The 13,457-nt window shown below is 44.5% G+C and overlaps 1 protein-coding gene across 1 annotated transcript; it reads left to right on the top strand.

The window, feature by feature from the left end:
• Window positions 1–373: 373 nt before the first annotated feature.
• On the top strand, window positions 374–12,549 carry LOC128256174 (protein Optix). Its single transcript, XM_052986310.1, has 4 exons — window positions 374–1,338; window positions 2,446–2,564; window positions 3,503–3,752; window positions 11,472–12,549. The coding sequence occupies exons 1-4, from the start codon at window positions 1,052–1,054 to the stop codon at window positions 12,283–12,285; spliced, it is 1,470 nt and encodes a 489-aa protein (XP_052842270.1). The 5' UTR covers window positions 374–1,051; the 3' UTR covers window positions 12,286–12,549.
• The last annotated feature ends 908 nt before the right edge of the window (window positions 12,550–13,457 follow it).

Here is a 13,457-nt window from a genome sequence, read left to right as displayed (position 1 = left end):
AGGGGCTGCGAGCACGACGAACGAACCACGCCCACCCCGTAGAGAAACCACCATGGTGTGGTGGTGCTTTGGCTCGGCAGTATCCGTATCCGCATCTGTTCGCGTATCTGTGTGTGCGGCAAACTGGTTGTGGCCTGGTATTGGTGCCAACTCGTTTCTGTTTCCATATCTTTGGCCGTATCTGTGTCTGCCCGTATTTGTATCTGTATCTGTAGCCGAGTCTGCTGCAGCTGTATCTGTATCTGTATCTGTATCTTTAGCTGTATCTGTATCTGTGTCTGTATCTGTGTTTGTGTGTCTGCAGCTGGCAGGCGGTAGCATAGTGAAGCGGCCTGCCAGAGTATCTGTATCTGTGGCGCGTCATTGTTGTGCTGCTACTGCCGCTACTGCCGCTGCTGCTACCTCTGCCGATATACGTAGCTCTATAGCTCCATAGCATAGCTTCTATAGCTTCTGTGCCGTTCCCGTCGCCTAGTGGGCAGCTCAGTTACAAGACCATTATTTGACGTATTTTTTGCGCGCTCGCTTGGTCGTTTGGTTGGTTAGTCGCTCTCTCGCTCGCTGGATCGTATCGTATCGTATCGCACCGCATCGCATCGGTTATATCCATAGCTATAGCTATAGCTATAGCTCAAGCCCAAGCACAGGCCCAGCGCCCAGGCCCCCCTCTTATTCGCTTCAATGTGGAGCAGCAGTTGCGCTCCGTTCGTGGACCGGGCACGGGTATCGCATTCATGAGCTGGCTCATTGGCAATCATTTGGATTCGTACGCCAGTCAGACCGGTGGCCACCTCACTCATCCAGGCGGCCAGATGCCATCGATCGCGCGTGCAAAGTGCTCACCCGCAATCCATATCGAATCGCGAGAATACCCAAGTGCTAGTGATCAATAAAAACAACAACAACAACAACAACAGAGGGGAATAAAAAAAAAAAACAGAGCCAAGGAATTGAATTAGTGACTAAAAAACCAGTGTAGTGCCCAGCAAGATTGCTTCGTTTCGGTGGAGAATAGTATGCCAATTTGTTCACAGTGGATTCAACGAATAAAATGGCCGTTGGACCGACGGAGGGCAAACACCCGCCCTCAGAGAGCTTCTCGCCCACGCACCACCAGATTATAGCACCCAGCCCCATCCTGGCCGTGCCCACGCTGGCCTTCTCCGCCGCCCAGGTGGAGATCGTGTGCAAGACGCTCGAGGACTCCGGCGACATCGAACGCTTGGCCCGCTTCCTGTGGAGCCTGCCGGTGGCCCTGCCCAACATGCACGAGATCCTCAACTGCGAGGCGGTGCTCCGGGCCCGCGCAGTGGTCGCCTACCATGTGGGCAACTTCAGGTAGGATTCCTCGATTCCTTCTCATTCGCGCGGACACATAGACAGACAAGACAGACGGAAAGACGGAAAGACCCCCGGCTCGAATGTCAGGATCGCAGACTAACAAACTCCTGATTAACCCCGACAAAACGCTTCATCTCGGTCGTCATTCGATAGTTTTGCACAGCGACAGCTTAATGAGGGCACAATGAGCCGCTAAATTAATAAACAAAGGAATTAATTTACTAATTAAAGAACTCGCTGCTACCCAAAGCCAAGTGGAGCAGTCTTGATTAATAAAACACCGACCGAACAATAGGTTCCACGTCAGGATCGGGGCTTCGGCTTCCGTCGCCACGGCAGAATATATATATTCTCACGTTACACTTGAGCTTCTAAGACAACCGGAAACAATTCATTCGTTTGCGAATTTCGCAATAAGCCGTCAGCCCTCAGCCCTCACAAAAGGATGGCGAAAGATTAGCTTTTTTTGGGGGGTGACAAGGGGTAAAACTTAGCCTTGTGATCTTCGGCTAGACAAGCCAGTCATTTAGCTTGCTTGAAATTGATGTGGGCTAACAGGTCCCCGGCAATCGATATCGACAATTATCCGATCGGTTCGAGCAATCACAACTATAAACGGTTGCATCAGGTTTTTGCATCTCATCTGTGTCACATCACATAAAGCTGACTGCAACTCGAATGGCTATGTAATTCGAGTACAATCAATCAATGTCCAGACTCGTATATGTACGTATATGGCCTGAACATGCATATACGGATCTGCCGATGCAAGTGATTTGATTGCTTTGACTTGGTAAATAAACGACTTCCAATTAAAATCATTTGACGTACTCAAGCGAGCTGTCAGCGCCAGTGACGACAATAAATGCTTATGAAATTGTTTCAAAATACATATGGCTGGCTTAGAACGCCCGTCGAGCGAGGGGTGTAAGAATGGGTGGATGAATTGGGGGGGGGGGGGGGGTTGGCTTTCCCAGCGGGACACCAGCAAATCCCAGAGGGTTAATGGGGTTGAAATCAGCACGCCAAATTTTCCGACATTAACTTTAAGCACGACATCGGATACTCACATCGGACCACCTCGATCTGGCTCTCTTTTTTCAGGGAACTTTATGCAATAATAGAGAATCATAAGTTTACTAAGGCGTCCTACGGCAAACTGCAGGCCATGTGGCTGGAGGCCCACTACATTGAGGCCGAAAAGCTGCGCGGTCGATCACTGGGTAAGTAAAGCTATAGCCTACATATAACAATAACAAAATATCCTAAAAGGGAGCCACTCAATTTTTAGTAGGGCCCGTCACAAATCAATAACTTGGGATTTTTTTTCCGGTTAAAAGCCACCGCAGATAGTTCACATTATCGATATGGATTACATGACACTAAACCAAAATATATTTACACAATTATTTGAAATTGTCAAAGCTCAATTTCTTCATAAAACATTTTGATCTAAGTCTAAACCAAAACATATTCACAAAACAATTTTAAATTGTCAGAACTCAATTTCTTAAAAGAAAAACGTTTTGAGCTAAGTTTAAAATACCTTAAACAAAAATGTTTTAATATTCTTCTATCCCATACGTTTTAATAGTTTCCACTGCCGACACTAAACCAAAATATATTTACACAATAATTTTAAATTGTCAGAACTTGTTTTCTTAATGGATAGGGTAGTATCATAAAACGTTTTGGGCTAAGTGTAAAGTACCTGACACAATAATTTTTTAAATATATTTAAAATCACATACATTTTAATAGTTTCCAGTGCCGACACGTGTAAACAGGTCGAATACGTATTATTCAAAGGTTTTAAATAAACTTGTTATTTTTATTTTATGGTTTTTATAACCAGTTCTTTTATAGTATGTGCTTCAAAAGTAGCGTATGGAGGTAATCAACAGCGTTTAATTGGGATTTACATAAATTTAAAACCATTTATAACATTTTCTTTAAAACTTATCCGATAGGTCTTAAAGACAATCCAATGCTTAGCCTTTCTTTGAGGTTTTTGAGAAACTTAATAGCTTAATTGAAATTTATAAATAAAATTCCTAAGATTTTGACACAATCAATTTAATGACTCGGGTTAACTTATTTAAATTAAACTTTTTAAAGAAAGTACAATTACTTTAAATTACAAGTAATCACCATTTTACAGGCCCCGTGGACAAGTATCGGGTGCGAAAGAAGTTCCCACTGCCGCCGACGATCTGGGATGGCGAGCAGAAGACGCACTGCTTCAAGGAGCGCACGCGGAGCCTACTGCGCGAATGGTACCTACAGGATCCCTATCCGAATCCCACCAAGAAGCGGGAGCTGGCCAAGGCCACCGGCCTGAATCCCACGCAAGTGGGCAACTGGTTCAAGAACCGACGCCAGCGGGATCGGGCTGCTGCGGCCAAGAATCGGTAAGTTGGCGACCGCCTCAATTAGCCATTAGAGTTGGAGACGGGTCTAGAAGAGTTGGTAAACTTGGTTGGTAACTCGATCGGGTCTGTGTAAGCCGATACCATCCTCCAGAGCAGTGGGAGCAGCCATTTGGGGGTGGCTTTGGTGTGGGTATGTCGAGGGGGGAGGAAGGGAGGAGGGGGATCACACAGGAGCGTTTCCATTTCATTGATCCGTGCCGATCTGCGGCAGCGGTGGCGGCACCCAGTGAAGCGTTCTCGATTTCTGCTGTTTGTTGCGGTCGTCGCTTTTTGGCCACATTAAACTGACCGCCGACGATGACGATGGCGATGGGTCTTGGGTCTTGGCCAGGCTAAAACCGATGAAGGAGACAAGCAACGATTGAACGAACAAACGATCATGATGATCTTGATGATGATAATGTTGATGATGACAGTGTAAACGCAGCTCATGCTTCAGCTGGAAAGGTGCAACCGCTTGCAAAATATTACCAGGAGAAGTTAAAACTCGACCAATTCGCGCGAAGTTGAAATGAAGAAGATCCGCTCGAACCGAAAGAAGGCAAGTTAAGTGGAATGACACTGCAAGAAATCCGCAGTCGCAGTTCTGGCATCGAAATCGTAGTCCACTCAAGTGTTTGCCTGCTCCTGCAGATGCGCAAATATTTCAAGTTCTACCTGCTCACAAAAAAAGCAAGAGAGATAAAAAAGGACAAGGAAAAGTAAAAGAAATCGAGACAACATTTGGCATTCCTCGGAAACCTGGCAAACCGAGACATCTCATCCAAAAGGCCCGTGTTTATTAAGTTAGGAGCTGCTGCTGCGGCCCCGTCTCAAATTGAATGAATCTGCACAAAGCGCCAACCAATGCTCAAAACAAAAAAAAAAAACACAAGTAAACTACAAATAAAATTTATAAAATAAAAAAAAATCAAGAAAATGAAAAATGAAAAACCAGATGCGAACGGGTCATTAGTTAAAATGATGGCGATTATTTCGCTTGTAAAGCAGCAGCAGCAGCAGCAGCAGCCACGGATACGCGGCCATTACAACTCCATTCGCACTCGATCCGCGGATCCCAGCTCGAATTCGAGTTTTTCGAGGTTTCGTGTAGTCATCGTGTTATTAAGCAGCGTCGGCAAAAGCCCCCAGAGATGAGACAAAAAGGCGCACTGGCGGTACAAAACACGAGTTCGTCTCTGTGTCTGTGCCCATATAAAAAATATGAAATTAAAAGCCGTTCATATGCGACGGCCAGACAACTTCGACAGCGCCAGGCGGCAGTCAGGGGCGGCGTACGTAGGGGGGTGCCCAGAGGGGGCTGAGGGGGGCATAAGACCATTCTAACCGACGACCAAAACCAGACCCCAACAGGCGCTGACTGTTCAAGCATTGTGCGCTGAAAAATTGTTAACATTTTTGCTACTGCACTTGTGCGAACGGAGAGCGACAGGCGGACATGTCTCACAAACCAAAAACAACGGAGGGCTAAGTTTGCAGATCGAAGCTTAGAATACCCTTATAAAGCAAGGGGTTCTGCTAGTGGGATTTTAAGGAAATCCAACACATATCTGTGTGTATATACAAAACTAGATCAAAGCCTAAATATTGAAGTTATATTAAATTGGTGGCTTTGATTAGACTCGAAATACTTTATATTATTTTAATATTAAAATTCATACATAAGTGCTTAAGAAATGGGACTGCCATAGAAAACAATTAGTTTACATTTAGTGACCTTAAGTTGGTTTTAAGCTAGATATGAATTTTCAGATTAAAAACTTCTTTAAACTTAACCAATAGGACAAAAAACAAATCTTCGGAAAATTGTATTTGTGTTTTCAAAAAAGGGACTTGTATGTTTTTCAACAAAACGATGATCCATTCTTTTCTGTTGATAATCCATCAATCGTTAATTTTTAACACAAGGACGATCCGCGCAATGTTTCATCCAGAAAACTTATAGATCGAAGTAAAACTAGATTTTTTTTATAAAAATCTCCTTTGAGGCCTTGCAAACTCCTGGTCAGAATAGAAGCACCTCAAGGAAGGGCATTAAAAAAGGCAGCTGGTGCTGGGAAACGAGCTCGTGAAGGCAGAAGGAGCCGCGATGTCAAACGGCCGCAATGTGGCCCCGGCCGAGATGGTAAATCAATCAAATACACAGCTCCAATCCACTCTATTAGAAAGGCTGCGGCAGAGAAAGGCAGCGGCGCGTTGCCCGCTCCCGAATTGAGTAATTAAGACATCGGAGATTGATCGACTCGAGTCAGCTCAACTCGACATCAGTCGTTACGGCGGAAACTTGGCGCTGCGAGCTTGTCATGCTCTGATGCCTCCAACCGCCAAGTGGCTATTGCAAGTGGAGTGCAGATGCAGTTGCAGTTGCAGTTGCAACTGCAAGTTGCAAGATATTCAAAATCAAGATTGCCGCACATTATACAGGAATTCTGAGGAGGCATATGAATGGGCTGCCGTATCTTGCAGATGCCCCAGTCATCACCATTTGTCTGATTCAGCGAAACCCTCGAGGCATGCAAAGCCCATTGAGGAGCGGATGGGAACGTAATTAATCTAGCATTGCTATATCTTTAATGTTAATTCGGTTATTACGATTTAAAGCCGCTTCGAAATGTTCAGAAAAGGTATCTTAGCAATGATATTTTACTCTAACAAATGTCTTTCAAAGTACTTCAATTGAGTACTTCCCCAAATATTTTTATAATTTGAAACACAGTCCCAATCTTAGTTGTTATTAAAAGCAATGGATTTTATAGAAACTTCGTATTTAATTTAGCAACTTATTATTTAATAAATCACAAAAATTCCAAATATTTTTAAGACAGTAGCCAAATGGATAAAAGATACAAGAGAAAATCTTATAATTTTCTACTTCTCGTGAGTCACAAAACATTTCACAAATCATTCGAGAAAAGCAAGACTGCTTGACGCAGAAGCTTCTATTGTGCAAATTCATTAAGCCGAAACCCCGGCTCGAGACTTGATTTTGATCAATTACAATTGCCACTCGACGATGCACGACAGCGATACGAAACTCTTGGCCAAACGGAGCCCCCGAATCAGATGAATCTACTGGATCCACTGAATCCACTGAATCCGCCTCGCGCCGATGGTTTTATTGCGTGAATTACCCGCCAAGCGAAATGCGTGGCTCGTGGACAGCCACTGAAGATGGAGATGAAATGAGATGAGATGAGATTCGCCCACATCCCAGCAGCCATCCATCTCGAGCAGAAGCGATGGCCAAATTAGGGGCACAGTGGGCGTCGGGTGATTTGTCAGGGAACCAGAACACGAAATGGGCCACCAGAAATCGAATCAACGAACTTTTTGGGCTTGCGAGTGAAGTGTAATAATGTTGAGGGCCCCGCAAATATGTTGTAAATGTCAATTATCAATCAAATCAACAAACACGCACTTGGGGACAGGAATATATGTATAGAGATACAAGCCCATGACCAGGGACTAAATTTGAAGAGGTTTTGCCCATCGATTCCCAGCCTCTCGTTCGCCACTCTCGAATTCTAATGAAGAAAGGAAGATGCAGAAACAGTAATTCCCATCCCCATCCCCATTCCCAACCGAACATTCAACCATCCCCCCTGGCCATTGTCAATATCCGAGTCGGGGGCCCACTTGTCCGAGCGCTCGGACAGGGCACTCGAGCCCCATAAGTACCCATACCCATGCCCATGACCATACCCATGCGATCCGAGGGAGCTGAGCCCGGACCACTCGACGATGTTTGCACAACACCAACTACCGTTTTCGGTGGCTTGTGAGAAAAATATACAACCAGCTCTCCAATGGGGGCAGAAGCTGGAGTTACACACAGAAAAAAATTAGGTGATCGTTAATTGACTTTAAAACAATAATTGTGGGTGTACCAGAAACAAAGAAATAAGTTTTTTCCTGATCCAACATACTTAACTTTCAAAAAGTAGTTTTAAAAAGACATCTACATAGTTCCAAAGGAATTTCTCATTAAAAAAAATCAAAAAGACAAAGCCATCAAATTATTTTCGAAATGTTTTTCATAAGTTTCTATTTACTTTCAAGGGAAAAAGCTAAAGTTAATTTCGTTAGCCTTGAAGTGAAAAAATATTGCATTTATTATAACACCCTGAAGATTTAAAACTAAAATGTTCCTAAAAACTCTATAAAAACTAAAGCTTGGTTATCAAACTTTTGAGTGATATTCAAGTGCATAGTATCATTTTTTTTCGGTGTAAGTGTATCTGAACTCAAAGAAAGAACTGAATGGATGTGAAGCTTCAATGTCGGACACTTCAATGCCGCATAGAAAGTGTATTAAAGAAATTAATAAGAAGTCAGGTTCGAGTCATCATCATCGGCAGTCGGATGACTCTTCATCGACGGCTGGCTGTTGGATGGTTGGATGGATTGGATTGCTGGATGGATTGGATTGCTGGATGGCCGAAGCACAGGCCGAAGCACCGGATGTGGCCTTTGTTCAATTGACAAGTGAAAGAGGCTCGGCAAATAAGCGGACAGGCGGCGGAACAGAGCATTCCGCCCCAAGGGTTGGAAATATTCAAATGCGAGCAAATTTAAATCCCGTTTGTCAACAGATCTCTCAGGCCGGAGAAAAGGAATAAATATAAAATAAATGTTGATTGCATTTAGGGGCCCGAACCCTTGGGACGGCGGACTGCTCTTACTGCTGCCGCTACCGCTACCGCTGCTAACTGCTCACGCCTGTCCAAATATTTACACAATTTACGGCATTCAATTTGAGTTGACACAATTATTGAGAATATTCCAAAAGAGAGAGAGACAGAGCACTGCAATTTTCCGGCTGATTTTGTAGCGCTATTGACTCTATATTACCTGCAGGTTCATTGATTTCCCCATCTAGCTGATTTTTCGGTCTTTAAGCCATCTTTAAGGCGGGCATCTTTCGTTGGTCTAGCGGATCGTGTTACCGCCTTGGCATTCTTTGCAGCCTGAATGGGTTTCAGTTCGCTTTCGACTCAGTTCGATTCGCTGCGATTCCCTGCGATTCGACTCGATTCGTTTCAATTCGTTTCGTTTCGATTCGAGTTGGAATCCCCATCTTCTGACATGAGCCGATTAAGCAACATTTCAATGCATCTCGGGTTACTCCGCACAGCCAGCCCTTTTGGCTGGCCATGTCCAGGCGGGTAATTACATACGTGTCACTTCGGTTAGGTTTGGTTTAGGTGCCACAGGGTATCCGATTTCAGTAAACCCTTTGCCCTTATCCTTGTCCTTTAACTATACTTCGGCGTAAACCTCTCGCTGCCAAGTCAATTGTGTGGAAAATGTATATCATATTCGTGCATCCAAGTTTTCGATTTCTGGGCTCAAGCCGAGCGTGCCAAGTCGCTCCAGTCGTGCGTGAAAATGGCCTTGACTCGCACTCGCCCGTGCCAAAAATCCGGCCAACAGAAGCTATCACATGGACTTTCAGCACCAGCACAGGATTCAGCGCCAAAAGATTGCTTATCCCTGCTACTGCCAATGGTAAAAGTTTCGACCCATGTCGACCCACCGCACTCAGATTGCTTCGTTCTATAATCAGTTTAAACCTTTCTGGGAAGTACATATTACCTGACTCAAATTCGGTAGTATTATTTTGGTAGCACACTTGGAAAATCAAAAATAGAGATATTAGCAAATGATTCTTAGCTATATATTTTTTTTCACTGGCACAGTGCTGAGGCCTTTAGTTTTACTCCAGTCAGCAATGTAGTCAAAAAGTTCAAAGAATGTAATTCAATATCCAAAAGGACTTTTTTAGGGATATTTTATGACTTGGCTATCATGTCAAGCGTAATTCAGCGATCTAACAACGTTTTTGCATTCTTAAAAAATTAAACAAACAAAAATTCAGCCCAGCAAAACATTTAAAATATTATTGAGTAATAAATATTAAATTCGTTGAGTGTGATTTTATTACCAAGTAAATACTACAACTTTTTTTTCGATGTGGTAACGCATTTGCCCCAAAATCTCTTTCAAACGATTTTCAAGCGATGATCGGTCGTAGTTTATCTGGAACGTTTTAACCACCTATATCCATTACTCTAATCGCAAGGTTATGTTTCGAGGATATCTTTACAAAAAGCTACGACAACCGATCGTAAAGTTTTTCTTTTTTTTTAATACTTATGAGCTGCCGGACAAAGTTTCACTGTATCGACCCATCACACTCAGATAGTGTGTTTAGTTTCCCATAGTTTGGTTCCAATTACCCAAATCCAATAAGCGATAATCAAAAAAAATGAGCCGAAAAACCTTTCTAATCGGAAGGCCCGTTTCGGGAGTATCCCAGCAGCGGGCAGTCCCCGATCGCTTGGCTAACAATTCATCAGGCTGTGTGAGTGATCCATCAAGTTGGCACATTAGGCGGCTAAACGATTTAGTGTGCTCCCTCTCGCAGGCGAAAGACAAAGGGCCCAGCAAGGTAGCCGCAGATACATTTCGCAGCTCCAACTGTGCCGAGCTGGTGGTGTCTCTGGTGTCTTTGGTGTCCCTGCTCCCGCGTCCACTGTGCTGGTGGAGCACCATTAATCACACAACACGAGCCGCTCCAGGATCTCTACTCGGGGAAGGGGGGGCAGTCAGAAGGGGGAACAAATTGCAGCAAGTTGAGCGAATCCTAACCGATAATTATGACATTGCAGGAGTCGTGGGGTGATGGCAAATGATGATGTATATGAGAATGCTCCTTCGCCCTCCTGCGCCCTCATTCCACGCAGAGGTCTCCTTCGCGCTGCTGGTGTTAAATCCATGGCGGCTAATCAAGTCATCCAGTGGTCAGATGGCGCGTCTTTTGTTTTGGCCACAGACGATTTATCTTAAGCATGTGTGAAAGTTGTGTCAGATTTATGAGCCGTTCCCCGTTTCCCGTTCCCCCATCCCCTTACCCCCTCCTCCTTTTGACCCCATGCCGCCAAGGGGCAGCCACAAATGGGCCGCCTTAATGGGCGTTTAGCCGCAGCCACTGCAACTGTCCAGCATCGACTAATTAACGATGCCGACGCCGATTCCGATGCCTATTCCGATGCCTTGATGTCTTCATCTGGCAGGGCGGAAAATCGCCATGAAGCTGTAAAGTGAATGTGAAGACGGGAAAAGTCTTGAGAACTCTTAAATTCCATCAGCATTTCGATCCGTTACGGCTTGTATTTGGAGTGAAAAATCTTTATCCGATAAAGAGAAGGGCTCAATACAGTAAACAAAAATACTTTTCTTAGCTATTTTATGTAGCGACGTGTAAAAAGCATGCGAAAATGTTAATTCTTGAACTTAAAAACGTAAACGTTGATCTGATGAAAATAGTTTAAATATGTTTTTCGCTTATAATTTGTATTACTCGTGAAAAATGTATGTTTAAGATTTCTTTTAATTCTTTGATTCATATTTACTTGATATTTCCCCAATGTTTAATTTGGCAACAACTTACTTACATTGAATTAAAGATTTGGAAACTTCGTATATTTTAAGAATGGCTTCTGCATTCTCATTTAATGAATGTATGTCTGTCCAAACACCATCAGTTTTTTTCCCTGCAAAACATTTAAATTTTGCACGGCGACGCTATTATCAATTATTATCAATTGAAAACTGGGTATTTTAAAGCTTAAAAATATGTTTTGTTTAATTATCATTCACAAACTAACATATCCTCTTTCCTTTCCATTTTTCCAGCATCCAGCACAGCCAGAACAACTCGGGGATGGGCTGTCGCAGCCGGCGGGCGGACGGAGCGGCCTCGCCGACGCCCTCGGACAGCTCCGACTCGGACATCTCGCTGGGCACCCACTCGCCGGTGCCCAGCAGCCTGCAGCTGCAGCACAGTCCGGGCAGCACCTCCAACGGGGCCAACGACCGCGAGGAGAGTCTGAGCGTGGACGACGACAAGCCGCGGGATTTAAGCGGTGCGCTGCCGTTGCCACTAGCGCTGCCCCTGCCGCTGGCCTCGCCCAACCACACGCCGCCCCAGCTGCCGGGGGCGGGATATGGGGGTGGACCGGGCGGAGGTGGAGGCGGAGGACCGCTGACTGCGCCCGGCTGCCTGCCGCCCTTCAAACTGGACGCGGCCACCAGCCTGTTCAGCGCCGGCTGTTACCTGCAGAGCTTCAGCAACCTGAAGGAGATGACCCAGCAGTTCCCCATCCAGCCGATCGTCCTGCGTCCGCATCCGCAGCTGCCGCAGCCATTGGCCCTGAACGGAGGCTCCGGCGGACCACCGCTGCACCATCCGGCCTACGCGGCTGCATACAGCGTGGAGTGTGTGGCGGGCCATGGACCGCCGCATCCGCCGCCCAAGCTGAGGATCAACTCACCCGAGAAGCTCAACTCCACGGCGGTAGCGGCGGCGGCGGTATCCGTAGCACCCGGTGGTGGCGGCCATCACCATGAGCCCACCACAACGGGCTACCATCACAGTGGCCAGCTGCTGTTGCACCGACCCTTCTCCACGTCGCCGGAACTCAAGCACAGTGCGCCCGAGATCACATGATATCAGCGGGTCTGAGGTGTCCACCTATAAGCCCACCCATCCACCCAGCCCCCATCCCCCATCCCTCATCCTGATCCTCATCCTCATCCTCATCCTCAACCGCATTATCCCCGAAGCACTAAGGCCCAGCTATTCAGATTGTTTCAATTGTATTTCTAAGTTAGCCCGTAGTCAAGCTGAGTTCGAGCAATATTCGATTTCGGAACTGTTTCCTATATCATGACCCATAAATTACCTATACCATACCGTTATCCAGCAGCAGCAGCAGCAGCAAATCGCAAGCGTCGCACACTCACTCTTCAAAGATAGCCATTTAAGCCGGATGGAAAATGAGATACAGATAAAAAAACAGATCTGGATCTGGAACTAGGTCTAGATCTAGATCAAGATCTAGATTTCTAGAGGTAATTCAGATGGCGGGAACCCCCAAAACTGAACTTGAATTCGAAACGTTTTCATTCTAATTTTGTGTGTGTGTACGTATTTGTAAATAGAGTTTAAGTATGCAAATCATAGAGCTTACGTATACATTTAGATTGCAATAAAAAACCGAATGAACAGTTAAGAATTTGAGTCATTATACAAAATTGCGTTGTTTTTTGTGCGATCTAATTATGATATCGGATCTGACGGGTGGGTAATTATGGAAAAATTCTGGGATTGCGAAGCCAGGCTTGAAAATGTCGTCAAATAATTAAGCTGGATAAAACACAAGCAACAATAAAAACTTGTTTGGCTATCAAGGTATGCATTTTTAAAATTATCAATCGAATTCAAAACATATTTGATTTCCAATATACGCCACAAAGAGTCAAGTAGAGTTTTTCTATGACATAGCTCATTTTTACGGCAAAGTTTCACATGAAAACATAAAAATAACTCAGGTTTCTTTATTTTTTTATTAAATCCACAAATGATAGTACTAATAATAAAAGTAATGATAAAGCTAATAAATTAGTATATGTATTTTACTCTGATTCAAAAATCATAGTGGATATTGTATATAAAAAGGTTTAAACTCTAATAGTAATTAAAAGAAATAGGGATATTTTTCACCATATCCTGCACATTCCCTACGGATCTTACTTTGTTGGCTATCATGTGCAGCTTTTCCATGGACAAACACAGACTCCTAAGTAAATAGTCTGGAAAAACTGAAAAACTGCAAAAGG

The sequence above is a fragment of the Drosophila gunungcola genome (assembly GCF_025200985.1).
Source record: "Drosophila gunungcola strain Sukarami chromosome 2R unlocalized genomic scaffold, Dgunungcola_SK_2 000013F, whole genome shotgun sequence".
Classification (NCBI taxonomy): Eukaryota; Metazoa; Arthropoda; class Insecta; order Diptera; family Drosophilidae; genus Drosophila; species Drosophila gunungcola.
Note: the sequence above shows the minus strand (reverse complement) of the source record. Positions and strands in the feature narration are given on the sequence as shown.